A 15234-nucleotide genomic window follows, 5' to 3' on the forward strand; every position below is an offset into this window, starting at 1 on the left:
TAATTATGGGGACTTAGTGCACATCTGGAAAGCAATTTGGGAAAACACAGAGGCAGCTGAGCCACCCTGTTTGGAATGATCATTTGCTGAGCAACAAGTATGGAGTGAATACCGCAGCCTAAGATGTTTGCTGTCTTTGGCCTGAGTTAGTTGAACAGCTGTTTTCTCCCTCATGAGCTACAGATATATTTTGAGGCTCCCACATTGCTAGGAAGTTCCGAGTGATTGGGAGTGAGGGCTGGGGGACTAAATGTTTTTACTAGTAGGAAAAAAGTTTGATCAACAGCTTCGAAACTTTGGAACTGCAGTGAACGAACGGTTGGTTTTGAAGGTGTTGCTAGGATGTTTGAGAGAGGAGAGAAAAAGGGGAAAAGTAAGTGGAACAAAGCTACATTAATAATTGAAATTTTTTTGGAGTGGCCTTGATTTAGTCCATGAAAACAGTGGGTTGTGATAACTTGTACAGCTCATATAAAGGCTGGTTATTTTTGTGAGAAGGCAGAATTCCAGATGAGAGTGCTTGGCTGTGACACTACAACTCCTAGTGCCTCTGTAAATGAGGGATAGATAGATAGGTAGATAGCTAGGTAGGTAGGTAAATAGATGATAGGTAGATGATAGATAGGTGTTAATTTCCATTAAGAATGTATAACATGACTAACAGGCTCACTCAGACACTCAGGTATTAGATGTGGATGTTGTACTTGGTCGAAGGTGACAGGTATGTTTCATTTCCTGGATGGATGAAAGAAGGTTTCTGGGTGAGGACAGCAACGTATTCTGGGGAGACCAAGACCACTCTAGAGAGCCCAGGGTCTCCCAGAGGCCCTAGTTGTTGTGGGGAGTAGCAGGATCAGGGTGAAAACTCATAAAACTGGGTTTAGATAAAGTGTTTGAATGTCCTGTGCCCTCCACCTTCTAACACACTCCAAAGGGAGCTCTTTGGGCTCTGTCTCTGCTGGGCGAGTGAGCTAAGAACGGGGTTCTCGGAGAGAACTGGAGGGACGGTGAGGGCTTTGTTTCCTTGACGTGTGAGCAAACATCCCAGGGTAATGGAGGCAGATGCTGATGCTAAAGGTGGCCCGGCTCCCTCTGTCCTTGGAGCTGTCCAGGTGCTTGCTTCCCCGCTGGCGGAGGCAGCTGTGGACGGGCCCTTGCCTTGGCGGGCACTTTGCTCTCACAGTCCTGGCTGTCAGTAGCTGGTGGTCAGGACAGATGTTCCCATGGGAAGCAGCTCACATGCCCTTCCTCTTTGCTGAAGATTCTTCCAGTCCTTTCTCCTGGTGTTAGCCCAGGCGCACGGGGTGGGAGAGGGCCCACTGGCGGGAAAGCCGCCACCTTGGGGGCTGCTTGTTGATTGCTGTCTGGCTCCACTGGTCCGCCCCGTCTGCACACCTCAGCTCCTTCCTCAATGGGTTGGAACTGGGGAGGGAGGTGAAGGGCCCTGACGCCGGGCTGGTCAACTTGGGGCTTATTTTGTAGGATGGGACATGGGGGTGGAATGGCTCTTTCCCAGGGGCGAGAGACCCAATCAGATCTGTTTACTAGTGTATGGCAAGGTCACATGAGCGGGTCAATGGCAGATTAGGAGGCAGGAGAACCAGGTGGGAGGTTGTAGACATTCGTGCGGTGGCCCGTGTGGCATGTGCTGCTGAGTTGAGGCGGGTCAGGGCAGACCTTTGCATTGTGATTTGATTTCACCCATTATTTCAGGAACCTCACCTTAAGATATTCTGAGGGGCTTCCCTCTTTCCTAAGAGTGACTGTTTTCTGACAATTTCCTTGACTGAAGACAGAAAAGCAAAGGCCCGTAGGGTAGGCTGGCCGCCTCTGTGGATTTCCTCAGAGGCTCAGCACAGAGTCCACCCCTGACTGATGTTATTTCCTAATTTACTCGACAGTGAACATTTGAAGAGCAGGGTCAGTTCCCACCTCTCTACACTGTCCATCCAGCCTGTCCTCTCAGACAGTGAGGGAGTGACTTTTGCCCAGACGTGTTCAAATAGCTCACTAGCTCTATCCTGGGGACTTGGAGGCAACTATCGCAAATGTGGGAAGGGAAAAATATTTTCTAGAAATTCATTGCTTTCAATTTCTGTTTCCCCGTTTAGTTCTGTAAAACCAGGGAATGCAGAAGTGGGGGTAGTGATGATTGTTGCTCTGAGGCAGGCTCCTGACAAGCCCCCGAGGTCTGCAGCACAAGGCTCTGGAGAACTCTTAGTCCCCAGACCTGAGCTGCGCCTAAGTGTGCTTTTCAGTGTGAGACACGTTTCCCTGTGTGGGTGGTGCTGCTGTGAATTACGCCAAGAGGCTGGCCCGGGGTCTGTGAAATACAAAGTGTGTGCACCTTTCATGTTGTCTAAAACTTGCATTTTTGCGGGCTGTCTTGGTAAAATCATTTTTCTGGGTTGTCTTGGTAAGGTCATTTACTCAAACCAAAGGAAGGTGTGCTGGGAGGTGAAAAGGGGTAGGGGAGACCTTTCTCCGAATGAAGGGAGGAAGGAAGGAATGACTAGAAGAAAGGGCATAACTTACAAGTGGCTGCAGCATGTTTGTCGTCTTAGGTGTCTGTGTTCAGACATGTATTTAGGAATCAGCTCCCTTAAAGGAAGACTATAGTCGGAAACATGACCTTATAGTGAATGTTATGAACTACGTAGCTTTTGAACACTTACTGTGTACCAGGTGGACTTGGATGGGCTAAGTTCTAAGTGGTTTATGATCCTTCATTACTCCTTCCTGTGAGGGAGGGACTGTTACTCTCCCACTGTTGCCAGAGGTCAGGAATGTGCCTGAGGTCAGGGAACCACACGTGCCAGCGAGCTGGGTGTGAACTCAGGAGTGTGGGCTCCAGCACAGCTTCTGGGCACTTTCCTCAGGAAAGAGACAGATGTGATTCCTTATTTGTTTAGGCGACTTTGTAATGTGTACTTTTGCGTCTGTACTTGGAATGACTCCACTTTCCTGAGGGTCTCCTGGGAGGGGATGGTTCAGGTGTGTCCCAGATGCAGCATTCCCCGTAGGTTGCTGAAATCTCGGATGCCAATCAGAACTTCTGGGAGTGGTGTCCTGGCATCAGGATTTCACAAAAGCTTCCCAGGAGGTTCTGATGCAGCCAGGGCCCACGGGGCTTTAGGGAGCCTCGTACTGACTCGTGCCTCTGCTGGAGGTACCTTAGCCGTGCTAACCAGGCAGAGGTGTGGGTTAGCTGTGGCTTGGGTACCACACAGTCCCAGGATGGGAGCCTGGCTTCTTTGCTCATTAGCCCTGCCAGCTGGGGCTGTTGCTCAACTTCTTGGAGTTAAAGTTTGTCTATCTATACAGCGAGGAACTAGGTCCTGTGTCCAGGGGCTGTGCTGACGTTTGGAATTGTCACCTGGCACATGTTCCCCACATAATAAATGACAGCTATCACCGAAAACCCTGTGGAGAGGGAGACGGCATGGCGTGGGGCGTCTGCAGGTGGACTGACTGTCTTTGTTCTTTCCCTGTTTCTCCTCCCGCCCTCCTCACCTTCAGGATGGCTCCCTGGGCAACATCGATGACCTGGCACAGCAGTATGCAGATTACTACAATACCTACTTCTCCGATGTGTGCGAGAAGATGGAGGAGCTACGCAAACGGCGGGTTTCCCAGGACCTGGACCTGGTGAGTGCGTGGCACTGGGGACGTGCTCCTGCCCAGCCGGCTGCTCCTGTCCCTGCTCGTGGCCCAACACCCCCTCCTTGGGCCTTCTACGGTATTGATGTGCATGGAGCATCAAACTGCAAGCTGCTGAACTAGTTTGGGATGAAAAATTTCAGATCCCTAAAGGGTTAATAACCCAGTTCTGCATGTATCAGACTGAATGAGTATTGGCTGGGGCAGTATGATCAAAACTTTGTATTCATTAAAAGGCTTGATTTTTTTTCTTTAACTTAAGGGAAAGGATGTTTTTACTGTTGGCCAGTATATTAAGTACAACCTTTTAATTGACTTTTAAGCCCAAAGGATGTCCAAGCTACTTCTGTCCTTCCTTCCTACCTTCCTTTCTTCCTCCCTCCCTTCCCCTTCTCCTCTTCTTTTTCCTCCCTTTTTTCCTCCTCCTCCTCCTCCTTTTAAAAACAAAATAAGATTTAAAAAAGCAAGAACCGCGCCCCCCCCCCTCCCCCCCAATCTCCCACCTAGCAATAACCATGTTGGTATTTTAGCAGATCTCTGCTCAGAAGTTGTCTGGGCATTTTTATATCAGCAATGTAATTCTTGCTTTTTTCCTTAATATTTTATTATATTCTTCCTTTTTTAAAAATATGTTTTTATTGATTTCAGAGAGGAAGGGAGAGAGAGAGAGAGAGAGATAGAAACATCACTGATGAGAGAGAACCACTGATCAGCTGCCTCCTGCATGCCCCCTACTGGGGAGCAAACCTGCAACCCAGGCATGTGCCCTTGACCGGTATCGAACCCGGGACCCTTCAGTCCATAGGTGACGCTCTATCCACTGAGCCAAACCAGCTAGGGCATATTTTTCCATGTTTAAGACCTCTTTGTCATCACTATTTTCATGGCTGCATTCTCTTCTTTCACTCAGGTATATTGAAATCCATTTGGCTGGTTTGTAAAGGGTTTTATGTGTATAATTAGTGGAGCATTTGAACTTGCATGTGATAAGTAGTAACTGAATAGCTTAGATCCTCTCTAAATAGATAATCTATATGTATGCTAGTATTTCCATGTTGTGCATTTATTGTAAAATACCTTACTGGAACTTCTGCTTTACTAGTTAAAATTTGCTGCTTATGTTATACTTGAATGCATTTTGGTTCAGTGCTTTTCAAATTGTTTTGTTTCCCTGTGGTGACTTAAGACCACTTCAGGAATGTGAGGCAGATGAAGAGGCTAAACCCTCTGTGCCTCCTCACCACATCTGGATCACCTCCGTTTTGGCCATCTTTTATGTATCAGAGGCTATGTGGACCAGTTTTAAAATAGAGCTTTGAAATATGAATCTTAAAAAAAAAAGTTTGAAAATTATTGATTCAATTGAATCCTTAACATTATTTTTCTTAGATTGGGAATGAAAAAAAAAAAAGACCCATTAAGAAACTAGCAACAGATTCTCTTTTATTAATAACTAGAGGCCTGGTGCACGGATTCATGCACCAGTGGGGTCCCTCAGCCTGGCCTGCCAGGATCAGGCCGAAACCAGCTCTCCGACATCCCCCAGGGGACCCGGATTGCGAGAGGGAGCAGGCCAGGCCGAGGGACCCCACTGGTGCACGATCGGGGCTGTGGAGGGATCCTGGGAGGGCTTGAGGGCGTGTCCTGCCCATCTCACCCAGTCCCGATTGGGCCCTATTGGGGCCATCTTGCCTAATCCTGATTAGGGCAATTGGGGTCAGCTGGCTGGGGAGGGACTGCAGGAGGTTGGCCGGCCAGGGAGGGACCACAGGAGGGCTCCAGGGCGTGTCCGGCCCGTCTCACCTAGCTCCGATCAGCTGGACCCCAGTAGCAAGCTAACCTACGGGTCAAAGCATCTGCCCCCTGGTGGTCAGTGCACATCATAACGATTGGTCAACCGGTTGAACGAATGGTTGGACACTTAGCATATTAGGCTTTTATTATATAGGACTAGAGGCCCGGTGCACAAAAATTTGTGCACTCGGGGGGAAGGGGGGGTCCCTCAGCCCGGCCTGTGCCCTCTAGCAGTCTGGGACCCCTCGGGAGATAATGACCTGCTGGCTTAGGCCTGCTCCAGGGTGGCAGAGGGCAGGCCCAATCCCTAGGTGAAGCCCCTGTTAGGGCTCAGAGCAGGGCCAATTGGGGGGTTGGGGCACCACCCCCTGTCACACTCAAGGCAGGGTCGATGGGGAGGTTGTGGCGCCACCCCCTGTCACGCACAGAGCAGGGCCAATCCAGGGGTTGGGGCACTGCCCCCTGTCACACACAGAGCAGGGCCCATCAGGGGGGTTGGGGCTCCGTACCCTGTCACACACAGAGCAGGGCCCATCAGGGGGGTTGGGGCACTGCCCCCTGTCACACACAGAGCAGGGCCCATCAGGGGGTTGAGGAGCTCCCCCCTGTCACTCACAGAGTAGGTCCGATAGGGGAGTTGGGGCACCGTCCCCTGTCACACACAGAGCAGGGCCAATCAGGGGATTGGGGTGCCACCACTGTGACACTCAGGGCAGGGCTGATGGGGAAGTTATGGCTCTACCCCATCACACACAGAGCAGGGCTTGTGGGGGGTGGGGGGGGGTTAGGGCGCCACCCTCTATCACCCACAGAGCAGGGCCGATCAGGGGGTTGGGGCGCCGCCACTCTCACACTCAGGGCAGGGCCGATGGGGAGGTTATGGCTCTACCCTGTCACACACAGAGCAGAGCCCGGGGGGGGGGGGGGAGGGGGTTGGGGTGCTGCCCCCTGTCACACACAGAGCAGGGTCGATCAGGGGGTTTGGGCGCTGCCCCCTGTCATGCTGATCCCGGTGCCGGGAGGCCTCTCGGCTCCGCTGATCCCGGTGCTGGGAGGCATATTACCGTTTTACTATATAGGGTAGAGGCCTGGTGCATGGGTGGGGGCTGGCTGGTTTGCCCTGAAGGGTGTCCCGGATCAGGGTGGGGGTCCCCACTGGGGTGCTTGGTTAGCCTGGGTGAGTGGATGATGGCTGTTTGCAGCTGGTCACACACCCTTCAGGGTGGGGGTCCCCACTGGGGTGCCTGGCCAGCCTGGGTGAGGTGCTGAGGGTTGTTTTCAGGCTGGGGGTGACTGAACTCCCAACCGCTCCTTTTTTCCTTTTTTTTTTTTTTAATTCTGGGCCAGCTTTAGCTTGAGGCTTGGCTCTAGGTTTCTGGCCTTTGCATACAATGTTGCGAATCTGCTGGCTGAAGTCCTGCGGTATTTGTTACAATGTTTGAAACTGCAGGCTTAGAGGCCTGCAGCCGCAGGCGGGGAATGTTGGTTTCCTCCGTCACTGAGGCAACCAAGCCTCATGTTAGTTTCAAGCTGCCTGGCTGCCAGCTGCCATCTTGGCTGACAGTTAATTTGCATATCTCGCTGATTAGCCAATGAAAAGGGTAGCGGTCATATGCCAATTACCATGTTTCTCTTTTATTAGTGTAGATATTATATAGGATTCATTTTATGTTATAAGGACCTGTTACGTAAGGACCCAACTAGTGGTTTAGGCTGCACTGCTATATATTCTGTAAGTAGACATGATCCACCTCCACCGAGTAAGACGTTGGCCTTCTTATGAGCTTTAATTTCTTCTCTTAACTTGGGTCAGGAATAACATTTTATCATGACTGTCAAATAATTACTGATTCTCCTTTTGTGCTCACTGGCTTAGCCGTTGGCAGGGGTGGGCATTAATATAAGAAGAAGCATCAGTTGGGGACAGCTGGGAGCCTGACACCGTGGCCCAGGCAGACCCGTGGTCGTCTTTGTTGCCAATGGCTTCTTTTCTATAACTTTGTCTCCTGGCTTGTGTGAACTGCGAGGCTATTTTATTTCTTTCCTTTAAAGAAAGTAACATTATGTGACAAAAAGACTCCTCTGCTTCTGTTAAAATTAATTAGGCTCTCCTGTTGGGGCATAGTTAATGAAAAAAGACTTTCCTTTTGGCAAGATTGCAGCAGAAGAACTTAAATATTGCACAGAGTTTGCAAGTTTGACCTTGAATGATAGTCTGGTAGCATACTTTGTGGCGTCCCTGGACATTTCACTGTGCAAGGAAATGATCTCCATGAATTGGGAGCAGTGTTCTCCCCAGAATTCTCGCTGGTTAGTAAGTAAGGTTACCATCATCATCCCACGGTGTTTGGGAACCTCTTCCCATGTAGACAGATGGGCCCAATTTGCTGTGCTCTCTTCCAGAGCGGCAAAAGGCAGTCTGGGGAGGAGAAACACCACATGAGCTTAATTAGTTCTCATCAAAGGTGCTAGAATGTGGTGGTGAGTAGCATTGATGGGAACCGATTCGGGTGCGGCTAAATACTCTGTTCCCCCTTTAAACTGTAGTTTGTGAGAAAGTAAGATGCCCAATCGACATATTCAAGTTCTCTTTCTGTGAGATTGAAGGCCAGTTGCAGCTGGCAAGGGGCGGTCTCTAACTGGAGGAGACCAGGGTGGGTGCCCTGTGCCTCCCATGCCGTTCACAGGCCCCCGGAGTCTAGACGTCCCTGTTAGACGGTTAAGGTCATCATTCAGGCCATGAACACAACACCGCCGACTTAAGTAAAGACCCCGCTCGAGGTCATGAGCTCATCACAGACCGAGTCCTCATGGGAACTCAGTTTTCTTGAAAAGCTGTAACTTTCAGGCCATAATGCTCCCTTTCACTGCATCAGATTTTATCTGTATTTCTTGACTTGGAGTTCTGCCTTTGGACAAGTAGACAACCTTCTCTGTTCTGCTGTTGGAGCAGCTTCGGGTCTGAGGACCTGCAGCTTAATTCTTTCTTTCTCTGCAAGTGAGCAGCCCTATCAAAGCTGAATGTGAGATTTCTTGGAGAAGAAATAATCCATCAAAAGCATGAAGAGGAAATAGTGTTATAGGAGCCTAAAACATTTTATGCGGAAAAACGTAGCTTTAAATTTGTTCTAAATGTTGTAGAAAAAGTCATGTAGAGGCAACCTTGAGCACAGAGAGTTTGAGGTGATGGGTTAAATTGGTTTAATGACTTTGTTTTATTTTTAAATCCTATGGATGAGGAAATAGTCAGTAGATAGAATAGTTACTCAAATATTTGTGTTTGGGTTTTCAAAAGTCCAAAAATGCATTGTCCTTAAGAGCTAATTACATGCCAGCTGGAGAACAAACAAATCAGGAAGACAGCCTGCCCACAGAGATGCTTGACTTAACCCTGAAAATAAAAGGTTTTGATAATTACATTAGTAATTAACTTTCTGGACTAGATAGCAAGCTATTCTTCCAGTATCTCATCACCCGGCTCCTAACTGGAATAAAGCACTTATTTGATAAAGTGTTTTTGGGACCATTTGGTTTAGATGAAGGCAACAGAGTACAGATGGGTGAAAATTCAACAGTATAAACAGGAATTATAATGTAAATTGATAACTGCGGTGAGAATTTTTACTCCACACCGAATGGGCCCTAAAGGACCAGTGCGTTTGGACGGCAGCCGTGGCCTCTGCCGGGGACTGGATCGTTAGTGCTTGTGAACAGCAGGGAAGTGGCCCATATCTGCACACATTTGGCGCATGCCTGAGCACCGTGTGTGTTTTTGGCTGGGAGAAGCTGCATTTGGAAACGGCTGCAGGTTTTTGAGTCCATAATGGGCCCATTTCTAGTGACGCGAAGTCTGACATCTGTCAAAGTGACACCGTGGCCAGGAAGGGGACACACACAAGGTGGCCTCTATTCCTGGCCATATCAGTGTCCTCAGCATCTTTGAGGATGACTCCGTGCGGCACAGCCCTAATGGAAAGGTCCCCACTTATAGCGGGACCCCATAGACGATATCGACTGAAGCCGGGCTTGGGTTCTGTACCTCACCGTTATCACATCTGTGTGGGCACCAGGAGTCCAGGCGGGGACCCACCCAGGTCTCTAAGGGCCGGGAATGGAAGTGTAAATATGGCCATTATCACAGAGAAATGTGATACCAGAGCCATTGTGATGGAACAGTTCTCAGGTATAATGCTTGTTTCTTGCCGTCTTCATAATTTAATTGTTCCATATACAGTCATGGACCAAGAGGCATAAGAGTGGTGTCTGTCATGACTGGTGGTGATCCTTGGGCTCTCCAGACGTTACCACTCCCACCCCAGACCCAGGCTGGAGTCCTAGCCTCCGGGCTTGCTGTAGTGGCAAAGGGTGTGGGAACCACTGCTGGAAAGTGGCTGGGGGTCTGACAGACTAAGGTTCAGAACCTGGCTGTTTTACTTAGCTGGCAAGTTGTGTAACCTCTAAGCCTCAGGTTCCCCTTCTATAAATGGAGGTAAAAATATCTCAAAGTGGTTATGAGGATTAGTTGAGAAAACTGCCATCAAGTGCCTGGCACATCATCGTGAATGACCTATTACTGTTCATTTCTTTTCCATCCCTTCTGTTCCTAGTTCAGAACCTCCTGTAGTAATGCTGAAGAGGGTCTGTTAGTTGTTGATATTTATTAATATTAACTAATATTTATAATAGTCATTAATAGTCACATGAGTGCAGAGGTTTTTTTTTAGCCTTTATTTTGGGAAATTTTAAACAACTATAAAGAGCAAAATATACCAAGCTTTCTGTACCTTGTACCAGGTTCGACAGTTACCAGCATTATGTCATTTTCACTTTATCTTTTCTCCTTAGTGTAATTTTTTAAAACTTCTTCTTTGGTAAGGTAAAATTTGCATATTGACATGTGCAAGTCTTGGCTATACAGCTGGATCTGGTGACTCTATCCATGTCACTCACACCCAGCACAATGTGCAACGCAGCCATCCCCCTGCAGTTCCCTTGTGCCCCTTCTCAGGAAGTCCTGGGGTGAGGGCAGGGTTCTGTGTGGGTGTCCTTTGGTCACTTCTGTCTTCCAGAACAGAGAATAATGCATGACACATAATAGGTGCTCAGTAAGTTTACGTTGATTCATATATCTGGCGCTTTGCTCTTGCAGAAACACATATAAAAATGTATTCTCTGTTCACAAAGAGGTCACACTTTAGAGGGGTAAACAGACTATTAAAATGCTGTGCAGGAATACAGAAGAGGGCCCCTGACCCAGTTCAAGAAAATCAAAGGAGGCTTCCTGAAGGAGGTGACACCCAGGCCCATTCATACAGAACATAGAAGATTAACCTGGCTGTGGTGGTGGTGGGGTGGGGGGAGTGAGGACAGTACAGAATAATTTAAGGCTGAGGTCACAGTTTGTGAAAAAGTCAGAAATTGAGAGAGAAAAATCTAGTTTTTATGGCCTGTGGCTGAAACCTAAGGTATAAAATGTGCTGAAAAATGGTACATGCTGTTCTTTGACAGGTCCTTAGATTATTAATGATATAAAAAATAGGATGTTCTGATTCATCGCCATTCCCAAGACGAAACAAAAACCATTGCCCTTTCGCAATAGTTGACATGCTGGGCCAAGGTGAACTAACTTGTGGTTCCACATAGACACACACACACAGTCCATTCTCTCTGTGAGGTTTTAGTTTTGTTTACCGACTGCTCTTTTGTTATTTGCTGCAGTAAGCAGCTGCGTGGGACACAGGTTTCCTGGACCTTAGAGCTCCCTGAATATTCAAGACAAGAAGGAAAACAAAGCTGCCCGCACATTGGTGCCTGGGGGAAAGGTGTGCCCAGGAAGTACTGGCGTGTCCCAGGCCCATTAGATACTCAGGAGGCAAACTCCCTGAATTCTTGTTCTCATTATCCACAGGATAAGAATGTGATCTGTGTCACAGATTGTCTCGTGTTTAAATATTCAACTGCGAAAGCCCAAATTGTTGCTTTGAAGGGAATTGTTTTTTGTTTCATTGCATTTTGCCTGAACTGACATGATTCGCTCGCTTTGGGCTACTGTTGATTCGCAGATTGCAATCAGAAACAGTGGGCATCAGATGGGAGTCTGAACTACATTCTGCTGTGGGATTCACACACTCGATGTCAAAATACACTGAGGCATTATGTCTTCAGCCAGATGGTAATACAGTTCTCTGCTCTGGCTCCTCTCAGACAAAGTCCCGTTTGTAGTCAAATGGCCAGTCCCAATTTAGTCAGCATTTTTTTGTACATTGCACCCGTTAACATGGACATAAACAGGTCTCTTGGCTGCCAGATTCGACCTTGGCATCATCCCATCCTCCTCATAGTTAAGAAGGCTTTTATTATATTTACTATCAATTTAGGTGTGCTTCTGTCCTCTTCAACTTAGAGACCTTTATATGCTGTACAACGATGGAAACGAACAGATTAAATGTGTTATGTGTGACATAATAGTCTAGAGTTGAGAGGTCTTCATCAGATTTTTCAAATATGGTTCAACAACATTAGCTTCTTTTTCTGTTTTTGCTCCCGAGCATGTAGAAATGACGGATTTGTGTGTGTTTTGTGCTTATAAAACACAGTATGCCTGGGGGATTAAAAACCAAAATAGCATCCTGCTTAAAATCCAGATGCTTGCCAGAAAGGGGGGAAAGTCTGAGCTTTGTAGTGGTTTTCATTTACATACAACAGGGAGAATTCCTAAATGTTAATCAAATGGACAGTAACTGGGGAGAAAAGCCAAGGAATTGAAGTTTAAGAAAGGCCTCTTTGATGGCAGATTCTGGGCTTGGCCTGGGAAAGAAGTGTGTCCATTTTTAGAATCGGCACCTTTCAGAGTTGAATGAAGCCCAGGTCAGGTGCCTTTTTGGAGTCCTGGAATAGTGAAACCACGTTACCGAAATGCCAAGCCGCCTCAGTGCTTACAATTTAACAATCACTAAGCATGCTTAACTGTGTAATTTATTTGTGCTAATCACAGGCTAATTATGGGGTATTTAACCGTGTCAGTTGGTAGTAGACTAGCCGTGGTCGCCAACCAGTGGTCTGCGGACCACTGGTGGTCCGTGAGGTCCGAAAGGTTGGCGACCACTGGACTAGAGGCCTGTATGGCCTTGACATGAGACAAACATGTAAAGGAGTGTGATGCATGCTTGTTATTTTCAGGCAATTAAGAGTGGGTTTCTGCTGCTGTACCTATAATGTCATTTGACGATCATGTCAAAGGTTTAAACTTGAGGCTCTTGGTGAAGACTGAGTGGCCCAGGCCAAGTGGTCCACCTGTCCTCAGGGCCTGGCTTGGGGATGGGGAGGTTAGGCGTCTGGAATGGGATTAGGCAGAGCATGCAGGGTCCAGACAGGAAGTCACTGGGAGCAGGGCTGTAAGCCCTTGCTGGTGTGCTGCACACAGCTGACCTTGGCCTCCTGACCGACATATAGGTCCATATTTTGGACATGTCCCTCAGCACAGCTCCTGTGCACGGAAATGACCAAGGACAGAAAGAACTGAGTCCCAGAACACCAAATATATCGACTGGCGCTCTCCCTGGCCACCTTTTGTTAGATCATTATATCCATTTCAGAAGTGTTTTTTACTTTGGAGCTGCCTTTGTGTTCAGTTTGGAAGCTTTGAGAATTTTATTTTAAATAGAAGAGAGCAAGATGGTAAATTTGTTCAATACAAAGTTGGTTCCATTATACTTATTCTGGCTTTTCCATCCTTTATCTGGGAGGACACAAATTAACTAAGTTGGTGCCTGGAAAAGATATCTCAGTAACCTCAGAGCACAGCCATTGTTTTCCTCCTGATGTTTCACTGTATTACTGTAGAGCAGGGGTGGGACCGTCTGGCCAGACCAAAAATCATTTGGTCTGGCCCTGCCAAGGCATTAGGGGTGAGTTAATGAAATGCTTGACCAAATAATTTTTAAGTTGATAATTTTGTATGGCCCTCAAATAATGTTATAAACATCCAAATGGCCCTTGGCAGAAAAAAGGTTCCCCACCCCTGCTGTAGAACGTCAAGATCTCTAGCCCCTTTCTCCCTTCTTGACATGTCAACTTGGGTGTGAGAAGTGGAGGCTCAGTTTATCAACTCTAGCAGTGGTGTGCAAGTTCAGTTCAGGCCTAATCTCCATCTCTGGTTACTCTGAAGCTTGTGCATAAATCCTTTCTACGTTTATTTAGAATATGAAGATGTTTGAAATTTTTGCCACAGCAATGCCATCCATCTCATGGGCCTCAGCAGAAGCTGATGGAATTTAATCAGCAATAAATCAAGGGCAAGTCCAAACCAGACTGGAAGCACGTCATGAATATTTGAGAACATCTGGATGTGTTTGTGGGAGTGTATGTTATTTCTCTAACGCGTGCGACAGCAGAGACGTGCTTCTTAACAAAGATGCCGAGAGGAAGACAGATTTCCAGCTGTGATTTCAAAGGGAATTTTGGTTTGTATGGGAATGTTCTTTCTCCCTGGACTGTGGGTTACGCTTCTTGCAAGATAGTCCTTAGATCGCTTGTATCTTTTGGAATCTGGTTTGGTATTCTACCTGAATTCCTCATCACAGTCAGTCACCTGACTCAAGAAGAGTGAACCTTTCTGTCTAAAGGAGAATGTTAACTTGAGGAGAAATGTACTGTTTTGTATTTTTGATGAATCTCTTAAATACCAGTGATATTACGATAATTACCAACCTGCATCACTGACCACCCATTATCTGCCTCGCTACCTCAAGTGCTACCAATAACTAAAAAGGAAGGTAAAGAATGAGGAGGCCATAATAATAACAGTGCTGATAATGACCAATAATGACATTTTAAAAATACATTGGAGTTTATGAGGCATCCAAATTGACCTTATTTAGTTCTTTTAATAACCCTGTGAGATGGGTATGAATAAATCTTACGATTTCGGGTGGCCAGAGGCAGAAACTAATGCTCCCAAAGGGAGGCACATAATCGGGTGGGGAAGACCTGGCTGCATCGCCCACCTGCCTGGAAGTTCACTTGTCAGATGGCGATGACAGTGGCTTCTTCATCAGGTTGTTGTAAAGGTTAAATAAGATTAGGTTTGTAGAACACATTGCAGCGTTTCTGGGTAACAATAATAAATATTATTGTTATTTATAGTAGAAAAAAGTAGTAAGCATAAAATAGGACTTGTTAAAAGTAAAATAAAGAGTTGGTATGAGAGAGGATTTGAAACAAGTAGGACAATGCCAAATCTCTGAATCCCCCCAGACCACCGACTAGCTTTGCATTTTACTCTCAGGAGATTCTTCGATCCCCCCCACCCCTGCCCCGCTTTCACCCGCTTCCCCATAAATCTTGTTTCACAGATTAGTTTATGTGTTAGGTAATCCTGTATAATAAAAGGCTAATATGAAAATTGTCCCCTCGATAGGGAGTTCCACAGGGAGTTCGACCAGGGGGGCAGGGCCGGCACACAAACCGCCCGTGGCTCCCCTGCAGCCCCCCCACCCCAATCAGGGAGGGTCAGCCGGACCCCACTGGTACATGAATTCATGCACTGAGCCTCTAGTATAATATAAAAGTGTAATATTATAAGGCATAGTATAATATAAAATTGTATTGTACAAATTACAGTGATACACTCATTATAAAAAATTGAGAAAAATACCCCACAAAATTCTTTAAAATAGAAGTCTAAAGTCTCCTAATACCCACTTATGAAGGGTAACAGTTCTAAAGAGTTGGGTTTTAAATAACTTTCTGGACTTCCACATTTTGTATCCATTCTCGCTA

At 47.0% G+C, this 15234-nt stretch overlaps 1 protein-coding gene across 13 annotated transcripts in view; it reads left to right on the top strand.

Moving 5' to 3' along the window:
• The window catches only part of SASH1 (SAM and SH3 domain containing 1), a 293144-nt gene that overhangs the window by 163473 nt on the left and 114437 nt on the right, over positions 1 to 15234 (top strand). For 8 of the 13 annotated variants that reach the window (XM_036316354.1, XM_036316357.1, XM_036316362.1 and 5 more), the window contains exon 2: positions 3520 to 3648. In XM_036316354.1, the coding sequence (XP_036172247.1) occupies positions 3520 to 3648 (129 nt within the window). Of the gene's footprint in view, positions 1 to 64; positions 2995 to 3033; positions 3170 to 3519; positions 3649 to 13653; positions 13917 to 15234 lie in introns of those variants that run through there. The other 5 variants (XM_036316371.1, XM_036316364.1, XM_036316369.1 and 2 more) reach the window with 3 other exon arrangements.

This window comes from Myotis myotis, unplaced genomic scaffold (genome assembly GCF_014108235.1).
Source record: "Myotis myotis isolate mMyoMyo1 unplaced genomic scaffold, mMyoMyo1.p scaffold_m19_p_7, whole genome shotgun sequence".
Lineage (NCBI taxonomy): Eukaryota > Metazoa > Chordata > Mammalia > Chiroptera > Vespertilionidae > Myotis > Myotis myotis.